Source organism: Scatophagus argus, chromosome 1, assembly GCF_020382885.2.
Source record: "Scatophagus argus isolate fScaArg1 chromosome 1, fScaArg1.pri, whole genome shotgun sequence".
NCBI classification, from domain to species: domain Eukaryota; kingdom Metazoa; phylum Chordata; class Actinopteri; family Scatophagidae; genus Scatophagus; species Scatophagus argus.
The window spans coordinates 10,129,376-10,153,831 of record NC_058493.1 but is presented as its reverse complement, the minus strand read 5'-3'; the positions used below and the strand labels follow the sequence as shown (position 1 = coordinate 10,153,831).

At 39.3% G+C, this 24,456-nt stretch overlaps 1 protein-coding gene across 4 annotated transcripts in view; it reads left to right on the top strand.

Moving 5' to 3' along the window:
- LOC124052562 (protein unc-13 homolog C) overlaps window positions 1-24,456 on the top strand; it is a 95,460-nt gene that overhangs the window by 52,946 nt on the left and 18,058 nt on the right. For 2 of the 4 annotated variants that reach the window (XM_046377101.1, XM_046377012.1), the window contains 8 exons: window positions 2,601-2,734; window positions 4,845-4,930; window positions 17,054-17,180; window positions 18,349-18,445; window positions 19,981-20,124; window positions 20,332-20,409; window positions 22,315-22,392; window positions 23,170-23,196. In XM_046377101.1, the coding sequence (XP_046233057.1) occupies window positions 2,601-2,734; window positions 4,845-4,930; window positions 17,054-17,180; window positions 18,349-18,445; window positions 19,981-20,124; window positions 20,332-20,409; window positions 22,315-22,392; window positions 23,170-23,196 (771 nt within the window). The remainder of the gene's footprint in view (window positions 1-2,600; window positions 2,735-4,844; window positions 4,931-17,053; window positions 17,181-18,348; window positions 18,446-19,980; window positions 20,125-20,331; window positions 20,410-22,314; window positions 22,393-23,169; window positions 23,197-24,456) is intronic. The other 2 variants (XM_046377275.1, XM_046377185.1) reach the window with 1 other exon arrangement.

Sequence of the window (24,456 nt, the reverse complement as noted above, 5' to 3'; positions counted from 1 at the left end):
GCAGCTTCAGTTCCATCCTCAGCTATTCCTTTTGGGAATTTCATCACATTCTCTGAGAGCATCCGTCAGTCAGAGACTCTGTAATTTATGTCACATTGCGAGAATTGATGAGCAGCAAGTTGTATGCTAATGCTGATTTTTCCCACACAGGGGCTGAAAGTGCTAAACAATAAACATAAACCACTAGCCACTCTCTAGAGGAGTGAAAGGCTGCTATGAATATTGTTGCTGGTGACTCCACCACCCTTAGTTCAGCACAGTATTCGCCTCCTGGTACAGCTGAGAGTGAAGCCCATGGGTGTGTTGTTGCCTGTAAAAAGACAGCAGGCTACTTAATCACCTTTAACAATGTGTTTGTACCTACCTGAGGTGAATACAGATGAGCAGAGGGAGTCTACACTACATTTTAGTGGGATGCATACCGCAACCAGTTTAGTAGGTATGACACAACCTTCAGTGTCCTTCATACAATCATACAGCTATACATGTGCATGCGTGCACACACATGCAAAACTAGACTACATGCACACACAGGTTTTGCATAGCTGACTCACCTCCTGCAGAGACATTTGTTTCATTATTCATGCCTCTAATTTAACAGAAATTTACCTTGCTGAATGCAGCAGCATATCTCCCCCTGATGGCCCAGCGCTCTCATACCAGGCAATACCTTTCTCTTTGAAGTAAGCATCACTATTCTAATTTCATAAACTATGATGTTGGGGCAAAAATGGATTGCAGGCTTATTGCTTATTGCTTTGATCTAGAGTCATAAAATGCTCATTTTCTTTTCACTAGTAATCACTTGTTACCTTTTCAACACTTTAACGAAATTCATGATTAATGGATCAAGTAAATCTGTCTTTGACACCGCTTGCCTTAAGTTATGATCACACTGACCAATTACCATTCTTAACCAGTTCTAGTAGCACATGCTGTAAATTATTATTCTTTGGGGTATGTGTGAATGCAGATTAATATGCATCAACTGCAAGTCCCAACGCAGTCTTTGAGTTAAGATTCTGTTACATAAAAAGTCAGACGGTCTCCCTGTGGCCTTCACATTAGAAACAAGTACATTTTTCATGTCTTCCTACATAGCAAGCAAAAGTTAATATGCAAATTAGAAAATCATGAGTCTTTGATCAATATGCCTGGGATGGAACCTCCTATGGAATGAGAGGTAATCTCTTTACATGACCATGGTGCACAGGGTGACAGACTTAACTTTTACAGCCTCAAACCCATGTGATTAAAGTAGTGAACAGTGGTGACACTGTTCACTGGTGATGGACTGTCACAGAATCAGCTGAAAGCCCTGTCCGTGTTTCTTGTTCCTGTGAGATTAAATTCTGTTACTCCTCCATTTGCAGCGTGGACAAGACATGCTGCAGTATTACATCCCTTGCATCACCAGATATTTTAAAACAAGAAGTACAAGTCGATTATTATAGGAATTGATAAGATTCTAAGGATTGTACAGTATTTTACAAATGGCTTAATGTTGTATTTCCATTTTCCCGGCTCACACTACAGCAACTTCTATGTGTGCTGCACCAAAGACAATATGCTTAAGGTTGTTAAATAATTCAACCTAAATTATTCAATAAATGATTTGAACATGTTTCATTTTTAACACAATTCTGTATTTGTCAGACATTCGTTTTGCTACAGTCAGAGCTACATACACAAAGGAGAGAATGTGTATTGCTTCCTCATGGGAGGGTATCTCCCCATAGTCTGCACTATATCTGTCATTGTCAGTGTGTGCATAAGCACATAAGTGTGTTTACATTTAATCATGTCTGTGTGCGATACAGATCTGTCAGTATGGCTGAGATTGTTCTAGTATACACACTCAGTTCTGTGTTTTCTGTGTGCCTGGACTTGCTCATTTTCTGTGGAACCAAATCATGGCAGAATGAAAGACTGTGACAGTTTGCTGACTGGAGATCAGTGTGATTACACTCAGTGTGGGGTGAACAGATGGTAGAGTCAGTAAGAGGTTGTAGATTCAGAACCTTTCACCCCAGGACAGCCACAGAGATTTCTGCAACACACTTTGATGCAAACCCACATTTACATAAACACATTTCTGCGGGGTGATAGCACTTTAAAAACGAAAAGATTTTAGCCTTTTAGGCCTGGTTGATGTGGCGACACCTGTCATCTTAAACAGGAAGTGTGGTTTAATTGCACAGGTCCCCATATTATGTCGTAAACACTTGTTGAGCAGTTACTGAAGAATACAACAGAAGAACAACCAGTGTGTCTGTTTCCATGGCACTCCAACATACTCATGATCTGACCATACCTACTGTACTCACAGTGTGAACATCTACAATAATATTGACTTAAGGTTCTTTCCTTATTGTTCCCTATAATTTGGTATAGTGTTAATTACATAAAGAAATGTTATGGCAAGACAGTATTATTACATGCAATACAGAAGATGTGAATGGAATATCAGTTAAGGGCAACAACCGTCTCTGTTTGGCTTTCTCTTTGTGGTCCCAGGCAACTTATTATTATTTTAGCCAAATACCAACATCCAAATTGTCTTATCACTTTTTCTGACTTTCATCACCCTTTCTCCTCAGAGCCGGAAACAGGACATTCCCCGAGAGGAGCAGGGTCCGTCGATAAAGAACCTGGACTTTTGGCCAAAACTCATCACTCTCATGGTGTCTGTAATCGACGAGGACCGCACAGCTTACACCCCAGTCATTAACCAGTATGTACCTCTAAAATATGCAATTCATGCGTATCACCAAGCAGTCTGCCCAAGTACATGCTCAAAGTGTACTTAATTGCTCACTATGCCAGCTTTTGTGGCGAGCAGTCAGGTGTTCTCATTACAAATGTGCATGTAATTATAGTTGGTCCTTCTCATTTAGATTTAAGAGTATAAATGACCGTGCTGAAAACACATCTGAGTTTTTTGTGGGGTTTTTTTAAAGCCTGTGCTGATTAAATATTTAATTATTTGTTCAACTTTTATAGTATTCTTTACTGTATTATGTATTATTGGTTTGGCTTCATTACTTCCAATTCTGGCTTCATTATTCATCATTCAGGAATCTATCTCACCTCACGTTTATTATTTAGATTTTGTATATTTGTTTGTTGTTATAGAGATTGTGAGAGAAAACAAACAAACAAAGAAATAAACAAAAAAAAATTGCCCATGAGCACTTGTCAGTTTGAATAATGTATTTTGAGATTGTGGAGACATGTGGAGAGAAGGCTGTGTGGCGGTCAGGGAAGTGAGCAATAAACAATGCTTTGCTTATATGGTGAGCCACAGTATGGACGGATTAAAGGGGAACACAGTGTTTCTGAATTATATAACAGATGAGCGATTAAGTTGAAAAAGGGAATGAAGGGCTGCTTGTGGTGATGTTGTAGAGGGAGGTGCAAGATGTTTGTATTAGCATCCTTCCAGTGATTTGGTTAATAAAATCAAGCAAATTGCACGACCTGAAGAAAATGGAGTGAAGCTCGCATTGGAGGAAATAAGATGAAGTTTTTTTTTTTTCTTTCTCTCTCGCTCATGCATATCCTCTCACACTCTCGCCTCCCCCCTTTTTCTATTCTCCTTCCTCTTGCTGATTTACGATGCTTATTAAGACTCTGTTTATGCCCTGAGCTTTCTCTCCTACACTGTCTAATGATAGATCTGCAATATTCATGCCCATTTCCTCCACATTCCTCCGGTCAAGTTCCAGAATGTCAGAAACTCTGATGCTTTTTCACAGTAAACACAGGAATGTACTTGTTACCTTTAAATAATGGGAGCTGCTGCCAGAGGAAAAGGAAATGTTAGTCTGTTGCTCTGTGCTGAGAATATGTACTTGGGAATCTAACCTGGATATTTTTTTTTTGAGCCAATAAACTGATCTACAGAATTTATTTTATGACTGGAAATAAAAAAATGGATGTGGCAGTTGTTTTTAAAAGTGTGAAGGATAAGAAGCTTTAGAGATTATTTCCAGAAATACTCATCATGTGGATTGTAAACCAAACATCATTTATTTCAAAACATAGAAACAGATTGTAAACCAAATCTACAGGGTTGCACAGCAGCTGCAGATGTTACATTCATTTTTTCAATGAAGTGTTTTTGTCTTCCTTGCCTGCAGTACACCATGTGGGTGCAGGATGAGTCTGAAGAGTAACCGAGGTTGAGAGAAAGATTTTGGGAGTGATACGGATGAAAGAGGAAACAATTGTTTTTCTGATTCTAATTTTCTTTTCTCCAGTCGCCAGCAGGAGTGCCAATCCAACTTGTAGGCTCACAGTTTCTTCATTTGTTCCATATGACGACATGCCAGAGTTTGTGTGCTGAGCAGTTGATTACTGTTATCATTGGACAAATGTGTTTGTTGATGGAAACATTTCCAGATAAACTGACCTTTCTCAGTCCCAGGCCCCGTCATCTATAAATGTCCTTCCGTCACTGTCTGATCCGGATAATTAAACCATTGACATCTCACAGTCAGGCTTTGACTGAAAATCTATAGGCATTCAAAATTATTATTAGATTACTAGCCCAATCAGCTGACACGCTCTTTCTTTCTCTCTTTTGCTGTGTCATTTCCTCCTGGAAATTTTTTTCTTCTCATTTTCAATGTCCTCTGTTTGCATCTCCATTACGCTGCAATTCAGCTGGGTTTGGAAATGACGGGGGATTATTAGATCATGAGATTTACCAACCATGTATCCTTGCACATCTGTTGAGTCGTTTGTTAGAGATTCAGGCTGGGCCAAGTCATCAGACCACCCAGTGAAGTGTGTCATTATACAGAAATGAGTCTGATTGGAATCTGTTTCAATTTCACCAGATTTCCCCAGGAGCTGAGTGTGGGTAAGATCAGTGCTGAGATCATGTGGAACCTCTTCGCCCTGGATATGAAATATGCAATGGAAGGTCAGTAATGCTGCTGATCACGCAGTTACCTCTTGCTTGAGGGCATGTGTATGTGTGTGTGTGTGTGTAAGAGTGAACGACAGCTGTAGATAAATGATATAAATTGACTGTGACTGCGTTGGTGAAGAATAACAGCTTACACTTTACAGTAAGGCACACAACATCCTGTGTAGTCACCACTCAGTGTGTTACTACTTAGCTATTCACTAAATTAGTCGCTGTCTCCATCCTGTGTAACTAGCTGTGAATAAGTGATAAGTGTTGCTGTGTTGTACTCCTCTGTGTCTGAGTGCTGTTCATTGGCTGGTGTCGCAGTGTTGTTTATCAGCAGTGTTTCTGTAGACAACTCTTCTGCCTCTCTAGATTACCCTTCCCTGATTTCTCTTTATTGATCATTAGAGAGAAACTGGAACTTCCTTTAATTAAGATAAGCTATTGATCAATACCATAATCAAAAATAGATGAAATGCCCAAGTTTCAGTTTTGGTGTGTGCGCGAGTGTGTTCTTGTATTGTGGTACCTACATGTCCAATTGGGAATAAGAAAATGCAACGACAAAGTATAAACAGTTTACATTTAAATTGTGTATGGAACTTTTGAGGGTTAAAGTGGTTTACTATGCAGTATTTGAGTTAGGCTTGGAGCGCCACAGCAGAGACGTATGCATGGACTTAGACGGCTTTTCAACTGTTACCTACAGTAGTAGATTGGTACTAGTGAGTGAAGCAATTTGAAATTATATTTCCAAAATCTACCAATTGTAAATACACAGCAGCCATTACAAAGGTATGAATACTTTTCCATATTCTTGTTATATCCTTTAAAGACAACATTGAGCATGTTATGGTATAAAGGCATAAAGAAAGGAATTTCACACCATATGAAACAAGTGATTTACAATCTGTAATTAACACGAACCAAAAGAATCAATCAGTTTATGTCACTGATTAATCAAGAGTGTATCCAGTATTGCGTAGCAGCCATGTTGTCTAATTTAAACAATAATTATGCCGCAAAACATGATTCACATTTAGTGTTCTTGGAATCTTCAGTGGTGTAACATACAACATAAGGAAGTCTTTATCCAAAGACAGCACAGACTCAAGGTGATCATGCCGTCAATCTCAAATCTGGCATACAGGCCGACATTGTTTTTGACTTCAGTTCCCACCATCTCTATCCCCAGATCACTTCCCAAAAGGCAGCAGATGATTTCAGGAGGTTACTGAACTGGCTACATCAGTAACCTCCTGGAATGGCGAGCATCAGAATATAAGATAGGAAGGAGGAGAGGGGAGTTACTGGCATACTGTGTGCTTTGTTACCCAGAAATCATTCAATATGACATAAACACGTTGAAATCACTATTCTCATAATTAGCACATTCTCCTTGTGTTTGTGATCACTTGTCACACTCTAAGCTGAACCACCTCTATGCTGAATGTAGACATGACAGAGGGCATGACATCTGCTACTTTAATGATGACAGAAGAGGGGGAGAAGGAGCTGTGAGAGAAGCTGCCATCTGATCGAGGTCAAGGATTGGGAATGTTCTGTAGACTGTGTGTAAGAAAAAAGGCTGAAGCACCAAAGGAGTTTATCTGTGATTTATCCTCATCTCCACAGCACATACCTGCTGCTTTCTCTGTGCTAAGCCATCTTGAGTTTCTATGGCAACCAGGTGCCAAGTTGAGATACTGCAGACCTGTAAGCACACACATGCACATAGGAAGCATATAGATTCTGCAGTGTGAGGTGGTTTTAAATCTGATCTGCTTTTGGGAAACAGAATGTGAATGGACTGTATGCATATAAATGTGCCCATTTAATGAGACGTGTAGATTCATGGGCATCGGAGCCCAAATGGATGTGTGTTTCTGTAGTGAGATGATGAGCAGCTATAAAACAGGGGGAAGATGTCTGAATTACATTAGAATTGAGATTACATTATATTATTAATCCAGCTTATTATTTTTGTATGATTCCACATGTGTCATTTTTTTAAGATGCGTCATGTTCTTGATATTTGGATGCACTGAATTCACTGAAACAAAGGAACCAACAGTCAGGACTATCAGTAGCCTCAGTCTCACTAGTACTACTGTTATAGTTCTATATTTTCGGACTTCCAGTGCCTTCTGTCATAAACAGGATGTTGTTACTTGTTATACCAACTCCTTCCTTTGCCCTAAAGTGAAAAAGCATTTTGAAAACAATTCATCCATCAACTGAACACACTGAAACTGTGTGTCTGTTTTTACCAAAAATTGTGACTGCTGTACAGTGTGTTTTGTGTTTTATCACAAGCCCTCAGATTTGGCACGAAATCTAATCCGCTGACAGACTGTAAAGTGGGTGTAGAGGATTGTACTTATCCAGAAATGTGGTTCAAGAAATTAGAAACTTCCAAAGTGCAGGAATACTGACAAATAATTAGGTAGGGGTTAGGTAAATGAGTGATTCTCGAGGGTTTTTTTGTTGGTTTCTTTCTCTTTTTTTAAAGCTAAACAAAGCCAGAGCTGAGTTGAGTTTTATCTGCAAGATATCTACTATTAATGTGAACAAAGCATCCTCACCACACACACACACACACAACCACCCCCCACCCCCCCAAAAAAAAACAAAAAACAAAATAAATAAAAAATATGGGATTGTTTATTACTGCAGCATGAAGAGCTGGAAGAGAAATGCATACAGAATACAGAATAGTGGGTCATCAGTAAAGATACACATTGCAATCACTTAGAGATAAAATTGATATAAATCATGGCTTTTTTGGGTAATCAACAAGTTACCATGAAGAAATATATTTTTATTAGTTTCAGGAACAAACATTGAACACTAGCTACTGGTGCAAAATGAAACAAAAGCAGCACTACATAATTTTCAAATGATCACCAGGCTTGTGCTGAACAACACCTTTTCAAGATAGTCCAACGCTGTTTAGATCAATAGTCTTTTCCCTTTTATGAAGGATAATACACACAGTTGAGTACGTGAGTAAAGAGATAGCGGGAGTCAGATCAAGCAGTGGTGGCTCTGTGTCTATTTGTGCATATCTGAGTCAAGGCAGCTGGGCATGTGACCACCTAGGGTGTTACTGACTGCTGTCACAGCAGGTTTGAGCATTGTGTGTGTTTGTGTATGTGCACGTCTGATTTGCCTGAGGGTGTCTGTGTTACAAAAAAGGAGACAAGAATCCCGGATGCATTCAGTCACATATACCCTCTTTCTCACTCCTTGATCCTAAACCCTCATTTCCTTCTCTGCCTCCTCTTGTCAGTACATCAGTGCCCGCCCACAGCGACACGTGCCAGGAGGAGGACATGACTGGCATGTTCCTCAAAGGAGCACTTTGTATGAATTATTGCTCATTTCATGTTGGTCCTACTGACTGACTCAAAAACCTCATAACACCGTGGTGCAAACATGCACATCGTAAACCTCTTAATGTGTTTTACTGTGTAGATTGTAAAACCATATAAAAAACAGGTGGTGCCGCTTGGAAAGCAGAACCCAATTTTATTGACTGATGTGTGTTACTCACACTCAGTTTCCCGAGTATGTGAGTATAGTGTGGTTTTGTTGCAGAATATCATGATTATTATGTTCTTCTTAAAAAGGACTGGATATGTGATAAGTTGGCATTAATATATTACTGTCTCATACACGCCTTGCACATTAAATGCTGCTGAGTGCCTCATCGTATGTTGCTGCTGTGGAACTAAGGTGGCTGCATATCACGTGGATGGTGTTCATGTAAATCACTTTATTTATGATCTAAAAATACCCCTCATAACTAAAATTTTATTGTGCTTGTGTAATTTAAAAAAAGAATGTAAATCAAATTGTGTAGTAAATACATTAAATTTTAGCTTTTTCACTTTAACTCAGTAACACATTGGGCCTCACTAAATTTTAAACTACCATCTAAACTTGATGGCAATCCTGTACCCACAGGGACATAGAAGTGCAGCTCATGAGCTCTTTATCATGTGATGGAGATGTTTGATCTTCAATTGATAACACTGACATGCAGATAATGTGTGCAGTGTAACATAATGTAGTGCTCAATGAGTTTTAATAGTAAATAGCATGCATCTGGCACACCTACTCTTATGTGTTAAAGAAAGCAGTGAAGCCTCAGGGTATTTAATATATGCAATAATTTCTCGAATAATGTCTCAATGCTTTCATTCATCATTGCACTGTGCATTCATGGCTCTAAGTTGTCAGAGGAACACCAGACATTGATTGCTTTGGTTGGGTTGTCTTTGATTCGATGTTTTTCATCCATCACATACAAGTACAGTTCTCAGGGCGTATTAGTGTGACATTTACTGTCTCCTGCATACAACTGTCAAGCATGTTCAGTGACTCTGTTTATGCGTGTGTATTAAGATTATCAGTAGAAAGGCTGCATGTTTGTGCTTTTACACAATGAATGACAACATTGAGGAGGTAGGAGCAGGTATACTGAGCCAGTGCATGCCGCAGTTTATTATTCTCACTCAGATAAATAGAAGTAAGTCAGAGTGACCTGTTTACGTAAGAAGGCACAAAGAACTGGCAGGGCGACTGACAGAGACACCCTGAAGGAGGCGGGCCAGAATGTCCTGCTTTGTCAATCTGTGTTTCTCCCTTTGTGTGTCCGTGTGTGCAGCCGCGCATTTGTGCAAGCATCACATTGTGCACACAAGTAAGAAAGAATGAATGAGGAAAAAAAAGAGGCGTAGGTGTGCATGTGTCTGCGTTCACACATGTGCATGTGTGTTACTTGAAGTCTTTGATGCACTCTCTGCTTCCTGCTCGGGGGCCTCTGGTGCCAGTGCTGGTGCAGAAATGGATGCTGCTAATTTTAGCATCTCTGTGAAAATCTCTGAATGTGCGAGAGGAAGAGAAAAAGAGAGACGACAGAGAGGCAGGAGTGAAGACATAGAGAGGATAAAATAAGAAACAGAAATAGGGAGGAGGAGGATGTGAGAGGGTGAATGGCTGTAGTTGAAATCACTGTCTCATTCAAGCATTCACCATTAGCCCCATGATAAACACTTCAAAGGGGTACTCTGTAGAGCTGTAAATTTAGTTTTCAGACACTTATCGATCATCATCATTATTTTTTTTCACATCCTATTTTTTGTCACATCCTATTTAAAGTTCAGACTCAAATAAGTATTATCCATGAGGTAGTGTGGAACCAGCTCGCAAACCTCACCGTAATATTAACAGAGTGTCTGATCTGATCCCCTCCATCACGTAAATCGGAATTGTTCCTAAAGTTTTAATTTGTACGACTTAATCATAATACCACTGTTTGTAGCAACAAGGATGCCCTATCAAAGGAAAAACGGTAGTCCTACATCTAGAATTGAGAAGACTTGTGTGGTGAAGTTCCACAGTACCTGCTGAATATCCACTGTACAGCTATTTAATGGCCGCGGTCTCTGGAGCATGTCATTAAAGATCCAGTGCTCCAGCAGCCCATTAACTCATCTTCAGCCTGCTGGAACAACGTCAACTCCATAGTATATTTTAATTGAACTGCAATTAATGTACCTCTTCAAGGGGTGTTTTTTTCCAACCAAAGACTTTGCTTACAGGTCTGGGGCATGGTTAAAGTTTGGGTGTTGTACTGCAGCATGATTTTAATAAGCTAGTCTGTTCTCCCCTTAATTCTGATCTCTCTGTGACACGAAGTGTTTAAAGTTTATAAAGTGCTGAATGAGCTTTGCAGCATCTTTTTTATACTTGCAGATCTCTAAAATTTTTAATATTCTGTAAGTATTCTCTCCATCAAATGTAAAAGAAATTATTCAGTCCAATTAAAAAGGTTAATTTTCTGGTGTAAAAGATTTAGCATCTACTGGACATTCTGTGCTGTATTTCTGAGGGTTTGAAGGACTGCAAAGGCAGAGATCCAGCTTCAGGTTTTTATTTTTTTTTTTAAATATTCAGGTCCTGTAAATTATCAATATTTTACTAGTGAAAATATTTACATTAGTAAATCTCAAGTTTGGCATTATACTGTATATTCTAATCACATCAAAAAGCGTTAGTGACTCTGTGGGTCCTGGTGTTATAGCACAGCTGTGTAAGTGGGTCCCTGCGATGCAGCTTAGGAGATCCTTTGACAGAACTGGGTCAGAAGCCAAGATGAAGGAATTATGTCACACAGAGAGCTATACTGCCCTTGGCTGCCATTCTGGTCCTCCAGCCTTTTTGTCTCGAACGTGAATCTGTCTAACCACACGCTCCTATAGATATATACACTGAATTGTAATTAGAGGATAGAAATACTGTGGTGAACCGCTGCATTTCATCATTATATTCACAGCATTTAAATCAATGAGGCAGAGAGTGAGTCTCCTGTGAGTTTGTCCGTCCCAGTGGGCTGAGTCAGACAAGATGACATCCTCACCAGGGACCTTGAGCTTACTCCTCCCTCAGGACAGCCCACACTATTTACCACCAGCAGGGCACAAAGGCGCACACTAGCATAATGTAACACACACAGACAGGGACACACAGATATGAAGACTCGATTGCAATGCTGAATCATGGGTGTACACACAGTACAAGCACATTCAAACAAACTCTACTACTCTATACTTTTGTTTATGTTTATATATATTAGCAAAGGTGCAGGGGAGGTGGAATATAAATAGGATAAGTGTGGTGATTAATCATTAGCTTCTCAGCCACTCACATTATCTGTTAAGCACCTGTGATAACTACAATGGCTCATAATGAAAAGGCCAAACTGGTTTCTTCAGGTTTACTATTGTTGTCCCGGAAGAGGATGGTGATAAGGTGAGAATGTACAGTGCCACAAGGCATTTACATGATTGCATAAACAGAAAATTAACTGTTATAATACAGGTTAGAAGACAGGCAGTGTTGAAGAAATTTTAAAATTAGATAAAGCCTAAATTGTCCCTTCATTGCTATCTAATTCATCCAAATCAGCTACAGTCATAGTGCTGTTGTATCACATCATATCGCAGTGAAGAATGTAACAGTTTGAACCTGTTGCTGTAAACACAAGAGGATAAGAGAAAATGTGTGGCACTCAGTGATGTACAGAGAAGAGTGATCTTTTGTGAAAGTGTTGGAGCTGTATGTGTCAAACACATCCCAAATATCACCGGCAGCTTCATCCATTATTTGCAGTGCTTAAAATCAGGAAAACACAGATCTGCAAAGAAGATTACTTTTTGAGGGCCTGTTGTTGGTCTCTCATTAGTGGAAACTGTTGATCTCATTACAGCTCATTACAAACTCAGACTCAGCATTACTGCCATTATTACTTTAACCTTTCCTATGGCGACTGGTTGAAGAACCTGTTGAAAATCCTGATTCTCAGTCGAAGATTCAGAACACCTCACCTTGTAGTACCTTATCGGCATGCAGCTACTGTTCCATTGTGTCTTTCCTCAGTGTTTTGCATCATTCACAAGTGTGAAGGGCACAAAAATACCATGTGAATGGATAAGGCATATTCATTGTAGCGCTCTGTGCTCCAGTCTTTCCCGAGAATTGAACATATTCAAACGCATGTCTGCACATCCACTGTATGTTAAACTTTTAATGTGACACTCCGTGTGGAACAATGTGGAGGATCCAGTAGATTGGATCTGCATGATTCGCATAAATGAATATGAACTAATTTACCTCCCAAATGACAGATTGGCCATTTGAAAAATCTGACACCTCAGCCTTATAAAGTAACTAGTGTCGTGGAAGTGATATTCTTTGCTGAATGATAAATCAATCATGTTTAGACTAAACAGCCTGTAATTAATTTTAAGGAGGCCTTGATTGTATTTGAAAACACATAAAATGCCTTTTGCCTCCAACTTTTAGGGGGGATTCTTAGATGTAAAATAATCAAAAACCTTTCACTGACAATAAACAAAACCAAAACAAAACAAACAAGACAACTAATTTTGAAGTCAGTCAGCTTCTTATTGCAGTATTATTTAAAACTCTGCCCTCTCTCTCTTATTTTTCTCACATTCAAGCAATCACGTTAGACTCAGTGAATGGAAAATTATGGCATTTTGTTTTCATTCAGAGTGTGCAAAGAGACGCATTCTGTCATTCTGTGCTTCCATTTTCCATAGAGAGGATATGAGCCTCATGACTCCCAAACTGAACAGCTTTTGAAAACTTAAAGCTTTTCAAGAAATAAACACTCTTTTAACCTCTGGCAGATATTTCTATTTTCATATCATGGATTTTGAAGATTGAAATAAAAATGGTAATGCAGAATATTTGGCAGGCATAATGATCCACTCCAATAACAACAACAACAACAATAATAATAATAATAATATAGGCGTTTGTGTGTTGGACTGTATTTGCATTTAATATCCAATGCATCAATAATGTTGATCTAAGCCGAGGTGCTTATCATTTCAAGAACTTCAAGAACACTAGAGCCACAAGCCACACAACCTTTATATTGTTAGCCCCATTTTCTAAGACCTTTACAATAGTCAGTACAGTAGTTTGTTATTACTTCTTAAAACATTTAAAACTGCTCACACTTCTGTCACATTGTTTCTGCTTGGTTTAGTTACAGTAAATGAAACTGCATCATAGATGTCTGTTATCTGTAAGGAAACATGGCCTTTTGACTCTTGTGATTCATGTATGTTACTGAGTTACCGTAACTGTGTCACTGAAACCCTCAAGAACTGTTCTGTTCTTTTTTCATTTTTATAGTTTTTTTGAAGTAGTCATAAATATCTATTTTAGGTAGTAAAAATCATACAGTATTACATTGAACAGGCGAGTATACAGTACAAGTATTGAGTGGATGTAATGTAGACACACACACACACCCTGTAAACACTCGTACATTCAGTAACAAGCGAGCAGAGCCTGGCTGGCAGCACTAAACAAAACACCTGCTGACCTCTACTTTTCTGTCTCCCAAATGACCTCCATCTGCTTCCTTTAGATGACTGTCAGTGCGTGTGTGTGTGTGTGTGTGCGTGTGTGTACGTGTATTCCTGTGGCTGGGACAAAAATCTGTTCACACAGTCACACCGTGAGGACCCACCTTACTTATGGAAACAAAAAGTATACATAAATCATTAAATATTAGGGTGAAGAGTTGCTTTGGTTAGGTGGTGATTAAGCCTCCAGGAAATGAATGTAAGTCTTTGGGTCTATCCCCAAAAGCAATGGAAATACGACTGTGTGTGTGTGTGTGTGTGGGTGTGAGTGTGTGTGAGTGTATGTGTGACCATCCTGTATGTGTAAAAGCTGCCTTGCAGTGCCAGTTCAGTTATTAAAGTGGCACCACCTCAGTAGATCCTTCTGTTGAGATATCACACAGCCTCTCCATCAGAATAACTGCATGTCTTCTTTAGTTAAACAACCTCAAGTCAATATTCACAAAGTTTAAACCCCCTGATCCTTCTGTGAAGCTGACTGACCAGGTGAATCCAGTTGAAACCTTAAATCCATTAGCAATTTCAGCCATCAAAGCCACTTAGGCCATGAAGGTTAGGCATAGATGAAAGCTGTGCTCATTTTCTTTTTCCAGTGTTCGGCTTCAAGGAAAATAACTGTAAGGCGATGCAATTGTTGTGGCATGTCATATATCAGTTATCTGCAGGACTTTAAACAGCACTCTAGTGTGGCTGCTGGGATTTATGGAAAGATGTTAAAATCTATATGTGCAAGTACAACAAACTCCACCTTGGGCGTTTACTGTATAAGTGCATAAATTACTTCAATAGACAGGCGTGCTGGCCAACACACACAAGAAAGGCATTTGTCAAAAATGCGATGGTTACGGAGGTTTACTTCTGTGCTGTTTTAATTTTTCCACAGTGTTGTCAGTCTTCATGTTGCCACCACTGTGATTTTCTGCTAATCAAGGTTCTATTTCTGACACTGTTACCTTCAGTATGTGTTAAGCCATGGTGGCTATGGCAACTAACCATTTTTCCCTATACATTATTATACTGTGTACATCTTCACACCCACTGTTTCTCCTATATTGATATCTTCTGAAGAGAAACCAACACTGGCAAACGTTTCAGTGAATGTTGGTGAAGCACTGTTGTGTTACATCTTGCTTTGCATCGAGTTATATGCTTCAGCCTTAACACTTTTATACAGACCCCCAAGTTGATTTTAATTCACCCAGCTGTACTGTATATATGGCCCCTGTCCTTTTAATAAAGTCTTACCTCAGTTTAAAAAGTTCTCAGTTTCTTTTCTGTTCCAAAGAGTAAAATATTGAAATGTACATTTCAATACATTATTCACAGGTAAATATGTTAATTATGCAGATGTAAATATTTTCCTTTGAGCTTAAAGGGGAGTGCAGGCTGGCAGGCGTTTCACTATTCATTAGCTTAAGCACGGAGGTTTAAGGATTAAGACACGACAGCCAGGGTGCAGCCTGTGGATTTAAACATGTCTTTGATGTGATGTGAATGTATGCATCTTATATCTGCAAAAGAGTGTGTCTTATATACAGTATTTATAATTATTTGTGCTTTCCAATTCAGGACCACCTGCTGTAACAAAAAAAAAGTGAAATCTGTCATTCTCCTTTAAATTTCCATATATCACAGCCAAATTTTGTCTCAAATGTAGCTGAGATGGACTGGAGTTAGAATCCATCTCATCTCTCCCAACAGTGTCTCAAATAAGCTTGTACTTGATCAAACGATGCTTCATCAAAATGAGAAACAAAAAGTGGGCAAAACCATTAAACAACGAAGATTCGCTGAGAGTGACTATGAGAAAACAAGACACAGAAAGATACATACAAGGAGAGGTGCAGTGAGACCGGGAGAGAGACAGCATGGTGACTTGCTTCAAGTACGGGCTGTGTTTTGGACGTTTGCGATGCAGTACACATGCAGTTTTGACCAGGTGATTGTTTGCTGCAGTTGATGTTGGCTTTGCGTTGATGCAGTGCTGTAATGTGAACAAACGTGGGCTGACAAAGCTGAATGTGACACAAGAGATCTGAAGATCGTCGTCATGTCTCAGTGGACTCAGTGCTCACTGTTGTATGTGCAGTCTCTAGTGTCTAAGTTAGACACCACATTCCACCATTGCTCCTCACAGACCAACAGTCACTATTTGCATAGCCACAAGAGGTCACTTGCTGGGAAGCAAAGGTAGTTCATACATTTGAACAAGCCATACTGTCATTTTTTGCCATGCTGGCAGCTTATTGGATGTAGTGTTGGTCTATATGGTCCAGAATGAAATATCTTAATTGAGTATCCAATCAGCTGTACTGCATTTAGCATCAACAAAAGTAATCAACAAATCTTGGCATGCTAACGTGCTAAGATGGCAAACTGGTATACATTACATTAGCCCAACATCAGCATGTTAGTCAATGTGAGCATGTTAGGATGCTAACGTTAGTATTTATGTCCGCTATTTTGTTACTTCATAGTGCTGTTGTCTCATCTGCAGCAAAGCTACAAAGACAATTTAATTTACCCACCATTGCAGTTGTAGTCAATTTTCTTACAATGCTCTGTCTCCCATGGTCTTTTCTCTTTCATCTCATATCTCATATCATGGCTTCTTTTCTCAGTCCTTCTCTTACGCCATCACTACCCATCTCTCCTCCAGGGGATTCCATGGAAATGTTTAGTTGTTCTGAAATTTCTACAATGAGCTGGACTAAATGACACAACACCCATGTCAGCTGACATGAAAGTCTGCTAGCATTTTAGCTTTAGTTCGTTTGCAGTCATTCAAGGACTGTCTGTTGAAGAGTGAACACATGCACAGGTTTTTTTTTTTGTTTATTCTTTGATAGCTCAAGGGTGCACATAATTGAAGATGTTAATCTGTCAGATTCAAAACAACCGCTGCTACCCAGATACTGCACATTTCTATTTGTATGTGTGAGTGTATGTTTGTTGTGAGTTTTTTGAAGAAAAAAGCAGTTCAAAGAAACTAAGGTAATGTCATTTTGTCCTGAGCACATGCAACATGTTTACAGTATTATAGACTGAAAATTTGGTGTTGCTGTAATGCCATACAACTTAACAAACTCCTAATTTTCCATTGAAGGATTGTGACTTCATTGGATATACCCTGTATGCTCACATGTGCTTCTCTTTACAGAACATGAAAAGCACCGCCTATGCAAAAGTACTGAATACATGAATCTTCACTTCAAAGTCAAATGGTTCCATAATGAGTACGTCCGTGACCTGCCGGCCTTCAAGGGTGTTTCTCCTGAGTATTCTCTGTAAGTGTTCAGCCATTTTCACAGGTAATAAATTGTTTGCCAGTGACAAAACAAAATTTTGAAAAGTTTATGTAAAGTAAATATCATAATACATAAATTAGACAAAATGAGGGCCCCATGAATTGGGCTCTGTGGAACTCCACAGGGAACTTTTTTGCCATTGGTGTTTTTTACCAAAACCGTTGTTTTTTTTTTTTTATTTTGACACATATTCCATAGGGAGAAGGATTCTGTGAGACTATCATGGCAATTTCAATGAGTTTCTGGTTAAGACTGGATCTGTACAACTGTATGATATTCAAACAAGCTAAACCTAAACTCTTTAAATGAGGAGATGAACTTAAAAGCGTGTTTTGGTTCTTCTTTTCACATATTCCTGTTTTCCATTGTGCATGCATAAGCATGTACCGTAAAGCTGGGATAGCAGCAAACATAAGCACGTGCAGTGCAAGAGGGAAACGCAGACTCACCCACTCATCCTGCTAGTCTATCAGAATAAAGACTACCCCTCCCCCTCTCCAACACTGTTACTCACACACCATCTCTGGCCGGATTGATTCTTCCAGAGGCATACACATCACACAGACACACACAAATACTCTCACACACTTTCTCACACACACACACACACACAGTCTCTTCTGTCCGCCTGTCACTCTTCTCTTTCCCTGTTGTCACGCCCAGTGTTATTTATTGGCTTTCCCTCCTGTAGCAGATGCCCTTAGCCAGAGTACAAGGCAATTTTGGAGGGACATTCGTTGCTCTGAGGACAAACGTGGGCACTATATTAAACTAGGAAATGCCCATGTGAAACACGCAGAACAGCATTATTATTCCACTAACAAATGCACTTTTTTACCCGACTCATCTGTCCACGCCTGTCCTGTCCTCTGCTGTCCTCCATCTGAGCCTCGCAGTCTTATTTGTGTACAAACTGAAACCTGATATCACTGCCTGCATAAGCCAACCTTGGGATATCTTTTTGAGTGTAACATGATCAATTTTCATTGATCTTTCTAAAACAAAGTAGCTCCCCTAAAATGATTAAATAGATAAAAAGCCTTGGCCTAAGAATTTTTTGGTATGGTATACCCTGACTGTGCTCCAGATAGATGATAAACCTCTCAACTATGATATGAACATTCAGTAATAATTTTTTTTTTTTTAGGTGGTTTGAACCGTTTGTTATTCAGTGGCTTGATGAGAACGAGGATGTAGCCATGGATTTCCTCAATGGAGCGCTGGAAAGGGACAAGAAAGATGGAGTGAGTATAGCATTGAATTATCTCTCAGTATGTATATTTAACATTCCAGTCCTCTCAACACTGCTTTCTTAGTCACAAGGACATTTGCAAAGGCTAAATTTACCTGCTTAGGAAGACAACTAAAGAAATTTGATTTTTTAAAATATGAGTTAAATTTCAATTAAAACCGGGAAAGAATTTATAAATAAATAAAGGAATTCTGATTCTGATTCTGAAGAAAAAAGCATAATTTTCAGTGAGGAAAAGGTGGAGACGGAGATTAGGCCATAATGAGAGCAAATGTGTAAATTTTCAAAGACAAGTTTGGCACAGAAATTATCCCAGAAACTTTTGCAGTGTGCTGTTGCATGTTCACACATGTTTTTATGTATGTGTGTTCATATATATATGATTAAAGACATTTGGTGTTTCTTGTAGCTACAACTGTGAACACATAAAAGCATTAATTATTACAGTTCACATGTTAAATAGCATACAGCAGCATTTTAATGTAAAACATGTGGTTACATAATTTGCTCTTTATAATGACATGAGTACCATAAAACAGATGTAATGTTTGGTGTAAAAGTTCTTTATGAGCCTTTTCAAGTTAGAAAATATATGGACTTGAAGACTGCAAACCTTTAACAGAAACCTATGTTACAAAATGGGAACATGAAATTGAACATTTTCTCATTACCACTGGCTTAAAAGTCTGACCCAGGATGTGACCCAGACTTGACTCATTTAATCAACTGATCTCAGTCTTCAGACAGTTGATTGGTCAAACTGTGTGCTCTTGGTTGGTTGGAGCAAAAACCCGCAGCCACACCGGCCCTTTGTGCCCAGGTCTGGCATAAGGGGTCACTGAATGGTTTGAGAATGAGAATGATGTTTATCAGCCAAACACCAGTGAGAGAATGGATAGGGTTCCAGAGACCAGGTCACTTATGAAAAAATGCAGGAATTCAAATGCTTTCAAGAGATCCACAGTGAGTTTAACTGATTGTGCATCTCTGCAGTTGCTGAGAATTCACACATAAAGGGTTAACAATACATCTATGTGCTGAATAATTTAGTCATATAATTTAATATTCAGTCAAAAATGTCAAACATTTGCTGGTTTCAGCTTCTTAAATGCAGGGATTTGTTGCTTTTCTTTTTCATTCTTTGTATTTGAGTCTTGGACTGGTGATTGAGGAAAAAAATTTCTTATGTTTTATAGATTAACTGATCAGTTGTGAGGATAACAGATTAACTGATAATGCAAATAATTGTTAGTTGTAGCTCTATTGTCTTCACTGTTCAATATAATGTCTCACAATTATGGCCACTGTTGCCAGATGCTTACTCAGTGTGGGGTTTTGCCCTGGGACCTGTTTCTCTCTTATTCTCTTCTTTTTTGTTGTTGTTTACACACCTGTAAAGTGTCTTGAGATAACTGTGTTATGAATTGGCACTTTAAATAAAACTGAATTGAATTATGAGATGCTTAACATCTTGGATTCTACATTCTGTCCTTCCCTTCCTTTCTCCGTCTCTCTTTTCTGCAACAGTTTCAGCAAACCTCGGAGCATGCCCTCTTTTCCTGTTCAGTGGTGGATGTTTTCACTCAACTAAACCAGAGTTTTGAGATTATCAAGAAGCTGGAGTGTCCAAACCCACAGGCCCTGGCTCACTTCATGTGCCGCTTTGCGAAGGTCAGTCTCTTTTGAAAAGGCCCCAGGTACTCCTGTAGGGGGTAATAACTCACAGTTTGCCTCTGATCTAATTAGACACTGTGGTTTATTTTTTCTGTTGGATATTATTTTGTCATTAGGTTGTGAATGTTTCCATTTTTTAGTGAGTCCTAGAAATAAAGTAATAAAACAGCAATCCAACTAAACCGTCTCTCTCCCTCCCTACAGACTATCAACAAAGTTCTTCTGCAGTATGCTGCAATCATATCCAAGGACTTTCCTTTGTATTTGAATAAGGAGAATGTGGTAAGTGCCCGCTCAGAGTCTGTCAAATGTTAATAGCAAAGATTACATTTGATAGAAATGCAAATGGATGGACTTTCCACGGCTGACAGTCTCTAACAGCAGTTTACATAGAGAACATGTAGAAAATATTTCAGGTTGCAGCCCAGTTTATTGTATGCTGAGTCCTGCCTTTTCTCTCTAGTGCACTTAACTATTACTCAAGGTGCAATTATTCATCTCATAGCCGTAGCTGATAGAGAAAAGTCTTTGGTATTTTCTGAGCTTTCTGTCCATTGTTTAATGTGATGGATGATTAAATGCAGAGCCTTCGGAGTGGTCTAATTATCCTCACTGGGCTTTAAAGTTGAAGTGAGAGATAACACGCAGGGTATAAGCAGAGGGGGCAGATGTTTCTTTACAGTGTTGACAAGCTCATTACATTTGAAAAAAAAACATGAAATGTCCCTCCTTGATACAGGACTGACCAGACAGATGATGGTAAAAGAAAATAAGAGTCAAAAGGACCTGCACAGTGGCAGACTTATATCAAATAAAACCCAATTTGTTAGACTGTCACATATATAGTACATCATCAGACATCTTTACCGAGAATGTGTCCGTCTGCTGCCAACAACCTGAAACATACATTAAGAGAGTGCAGTGGTATTTGACCCCTTAAATTAAATCAATGTCTGCTTGAGACCCTGTGTCAAAGACCAGTGTGTGGACATGAGTCTTTAAATGTTTGTTCTTGCTTGGGTTGATTTAGGGATTTAGAAAAGTCTGAAGCAAAAGAAGACAGATTTACATAAAAGACACAAATTGTGCAAAAGTTACAGTGAGAAATATCTTTTTGTAAGAGAAAACTCAATCATCTTGTGTACGTTCAGATTTATTTTTGGACCCCTTGAGGCAGGTTAGGAACCACTGAGCTGGAAGTCCTGCTTTTGCAAACATAGTGCTGATATGAATACATAGTGTAATATTGGTAGTATTTGCAGACAGACTTGTTAGTTTAGCATCACCCTTTTCAGACATCGTTACCCCACTGAATTCTTTAAATCAATAAGTACACCACTGTGAAATAGCTGTCTTTTTCTTTGGTATCTGCAGCCCTTACTGATGAATTGTAATAAACCCAATGAGAGTGTTAGTGGACCGATCCTATTCTATGTTCTTCTCTCAAGCTAGAAATAGAGCAGGAAAATCATCATTCATTTTTTTTTTTCACATTTAGAATATCTAATCACGAGCATGTAAACATGTTCATAAATCTAAAAGAGAACAGGCTATTATGTGGTGCCACAGAGACACTGCTGGGTGCCTAGTGTATTCAAAGACACCAGTCATCCTTCTCCTGCGGGGTGCAATAGGATCATTTTTAGTACAGTCAATTATTGCAATCATAATTTTGGAGAGTTGTATGTCAGTTGTTTTTTGGCAGATAGTGTACATAATATGTGACTGACTGAAAACTCTGAAGAGTTACTCACAGTCTCCATAAAAATCAGTGTGATTAACATCTGTCATCTGTTAAACTTGTGGAGCTGAGAATCAATAATGCCTGACACATTCAGCGCAGACTCTCCCGCTCATGTTATGTATTGCGGTTTCCTGCTGACTGTCGATGTCGCTTTGAAACTTTGCATCTTTGTATAGATGATGTGTCAGGACATCAGGACTGATGGTTTTGACTGTTTTTACACGTCTGAGTTGTTTTGCAGTGTGTTTTCAATTATATGGGCTTGTCTCAAGCTCGCAAACAGTACAGTGTCAATAGCTGTAAAAAATGATAGGAAATTTTATAGTTTTCTTTAATAGAATGTCAACGTTAAATATACAGAATATTTGATGTTCTTGCCACGTGTAGGACCATACACTGTACTCCACAAAACAGTGGTTATATTGATTTGTGTGCTCTTACAGCCCTGCATCCTCCTCAACAACATTCAGCAGCTCCGTGTCCAACTGGAGAAGATGTTTGAGTCTATGGGTGGCAAACAGGTCTGTGCCTACCTTTGTGTATGTTTTACTATGTTTGTGTCAAGTTTTGAGGCAATTCACTTTCAAGTGAAATTTTCTATCCTTTTGGCATGTAATGTGTGAATTATTACAATGCAATACTCCTTTGATCTGTGTCTCTCCAGTGGAAGGTCAAACCACAAGATTAGCTATAGCTAACAGTGCCCCCACATGATTCAGGGTCTTGCTAAAGGACACTTCAGCAGTGTTGATACCAGTTAATATAAGGACTTGAAGCTCCATCCTCAGATTGGCACTCTGTTGTGAAATAACATGCTGTGTCATGATTATGTAAATGATCATTTCAGATGACTTTTATTCAAAGTGAAAGTGAATTGACCCCAACAGTGATGTGTTGTAATCCTTCCCTCAGTTCTTTACTTAACCATCTAATAGACTAATCTGACATGTAGTTCAGTTTTCTAATATCACCTTTTCAACTTCCACCTCAACTGTGGTTCCTCTATAGCTTCCCTGTACCCCATCGTTATTGACCCACCTCTAACACCTCTTGTGTATAACGTGTTTTGCCTTTTGTAAATATTGAGTTAAAACCCTGCAAGTCTGTGTGTTGGGTTGAATTTTTTTCCCTGTCAGTCTGTCAGTCTAACCTGAGAAGCAGCAGCCACAGCTTCCTATGACTTACATGCATGTTTCTCTTCAGTATCTAACGCTTGTCTTGCCTTGCGTTCTGTCTCCTGTCGTTGTGTCTTCTGTTTCCTCCCATTTCCTTTCTGTGCTCTCTCTCTCTGTCTCCAGGAGGAGGGGGTTGTGTCCTTCTGTAAGGTGTGTGCAATAGGACTTGTCAACACCCCTTCCCACCATTTACCAAATGATAGGAATAAAGCACGCCCCCTCCCCCCTGTGCCTCCCCGCCACCCCTCACGCTCCTACGCTTCTCACCCCACCCCCCTACCCCCTCCAGCAGCATGTGCCACCGAGCATACGGAATCTGAATAACCCATCACGCCTCTGGGCAGACTGCTCAAGCTCACCATCCCCAGCGCTCTGGGAATAGTGGCTCAACCCACCCGATCCCATCTTTATTTTTAGCTTGCTTTTTTTTTCTGTCTGCCACTTCTCTGTCCATGGCTAATTTAGAATTTCGATGTTTATTTTACTTTGTTGATCTTTTGATTTTCCCGATGCAAAGAGCGGAGTCAGAGGCTCACCAAGTTGCTGGCTGTAGTTTTGATGATCGCTATCCTGCAGCTATGAAAGGCTTCAGACAGGAATTTTCAGACCATGTTTAATGAGCTTCTCAAACATTTACAAATCTGTCCAGCTGTGCCTTCAGCTGAGGTGGTAAGAATAATGACAGCGGAGGTCTACAGAAAATATGGATATTCATTCTTAATGGACAGTCAGGTTTTATCTTTAAAGAATGTCTTAAGTAATTTCTCTTCAGTACTAATTATACCGCTAAGGTGTATTTGAGGTGAAAGTTTTCCATTTGCTTTCACTTTTCATTGTGGCTTATTCATTATAGAAGGGGGCCCTATCAGCAATTAGTCACCAGAGAGCAAGAGTAATTACCAAGACCTGTTATCATAACATTACCAATAACAGAGATCAGCAATAACCTCTTACAGTGCCCACATTTATGAAATCATCATGGCCTGACTCCCCAGATTGGTATTAGACTTGGTTTTGGGTGTCAGCCATGTTTGTTAATATGCTTTTCTCACTTTAAAAACTGTGCTTTGTTAAACGTTTATTTACTTGCCAATGTTTAGGACAACGTTATGTTTCAGGACGACAGACTGCCAGTGAGTAGATATTGTATTGTTGAAACAGGCAAAGGGAGGCAAAGCTGTGCTGCTGTCGATAGGCAGTCAGCCAGGGGAGAGTTTGTGAACTCTGGATGCTCATCAGTGTTGAGTCAAACTAGTTGCCATGGAGGAGCCAGGTGCTCTGTAGATTACAAAACTGATGCTTCCTCTGTATAAAATTGAATTACCATAATGAAAACTACTCTTTAGCGCTTAAGTGCAATACTTGTGAAAGAATCTCTTGTGGTGTTGTTGGAACACGTACTGACAATAT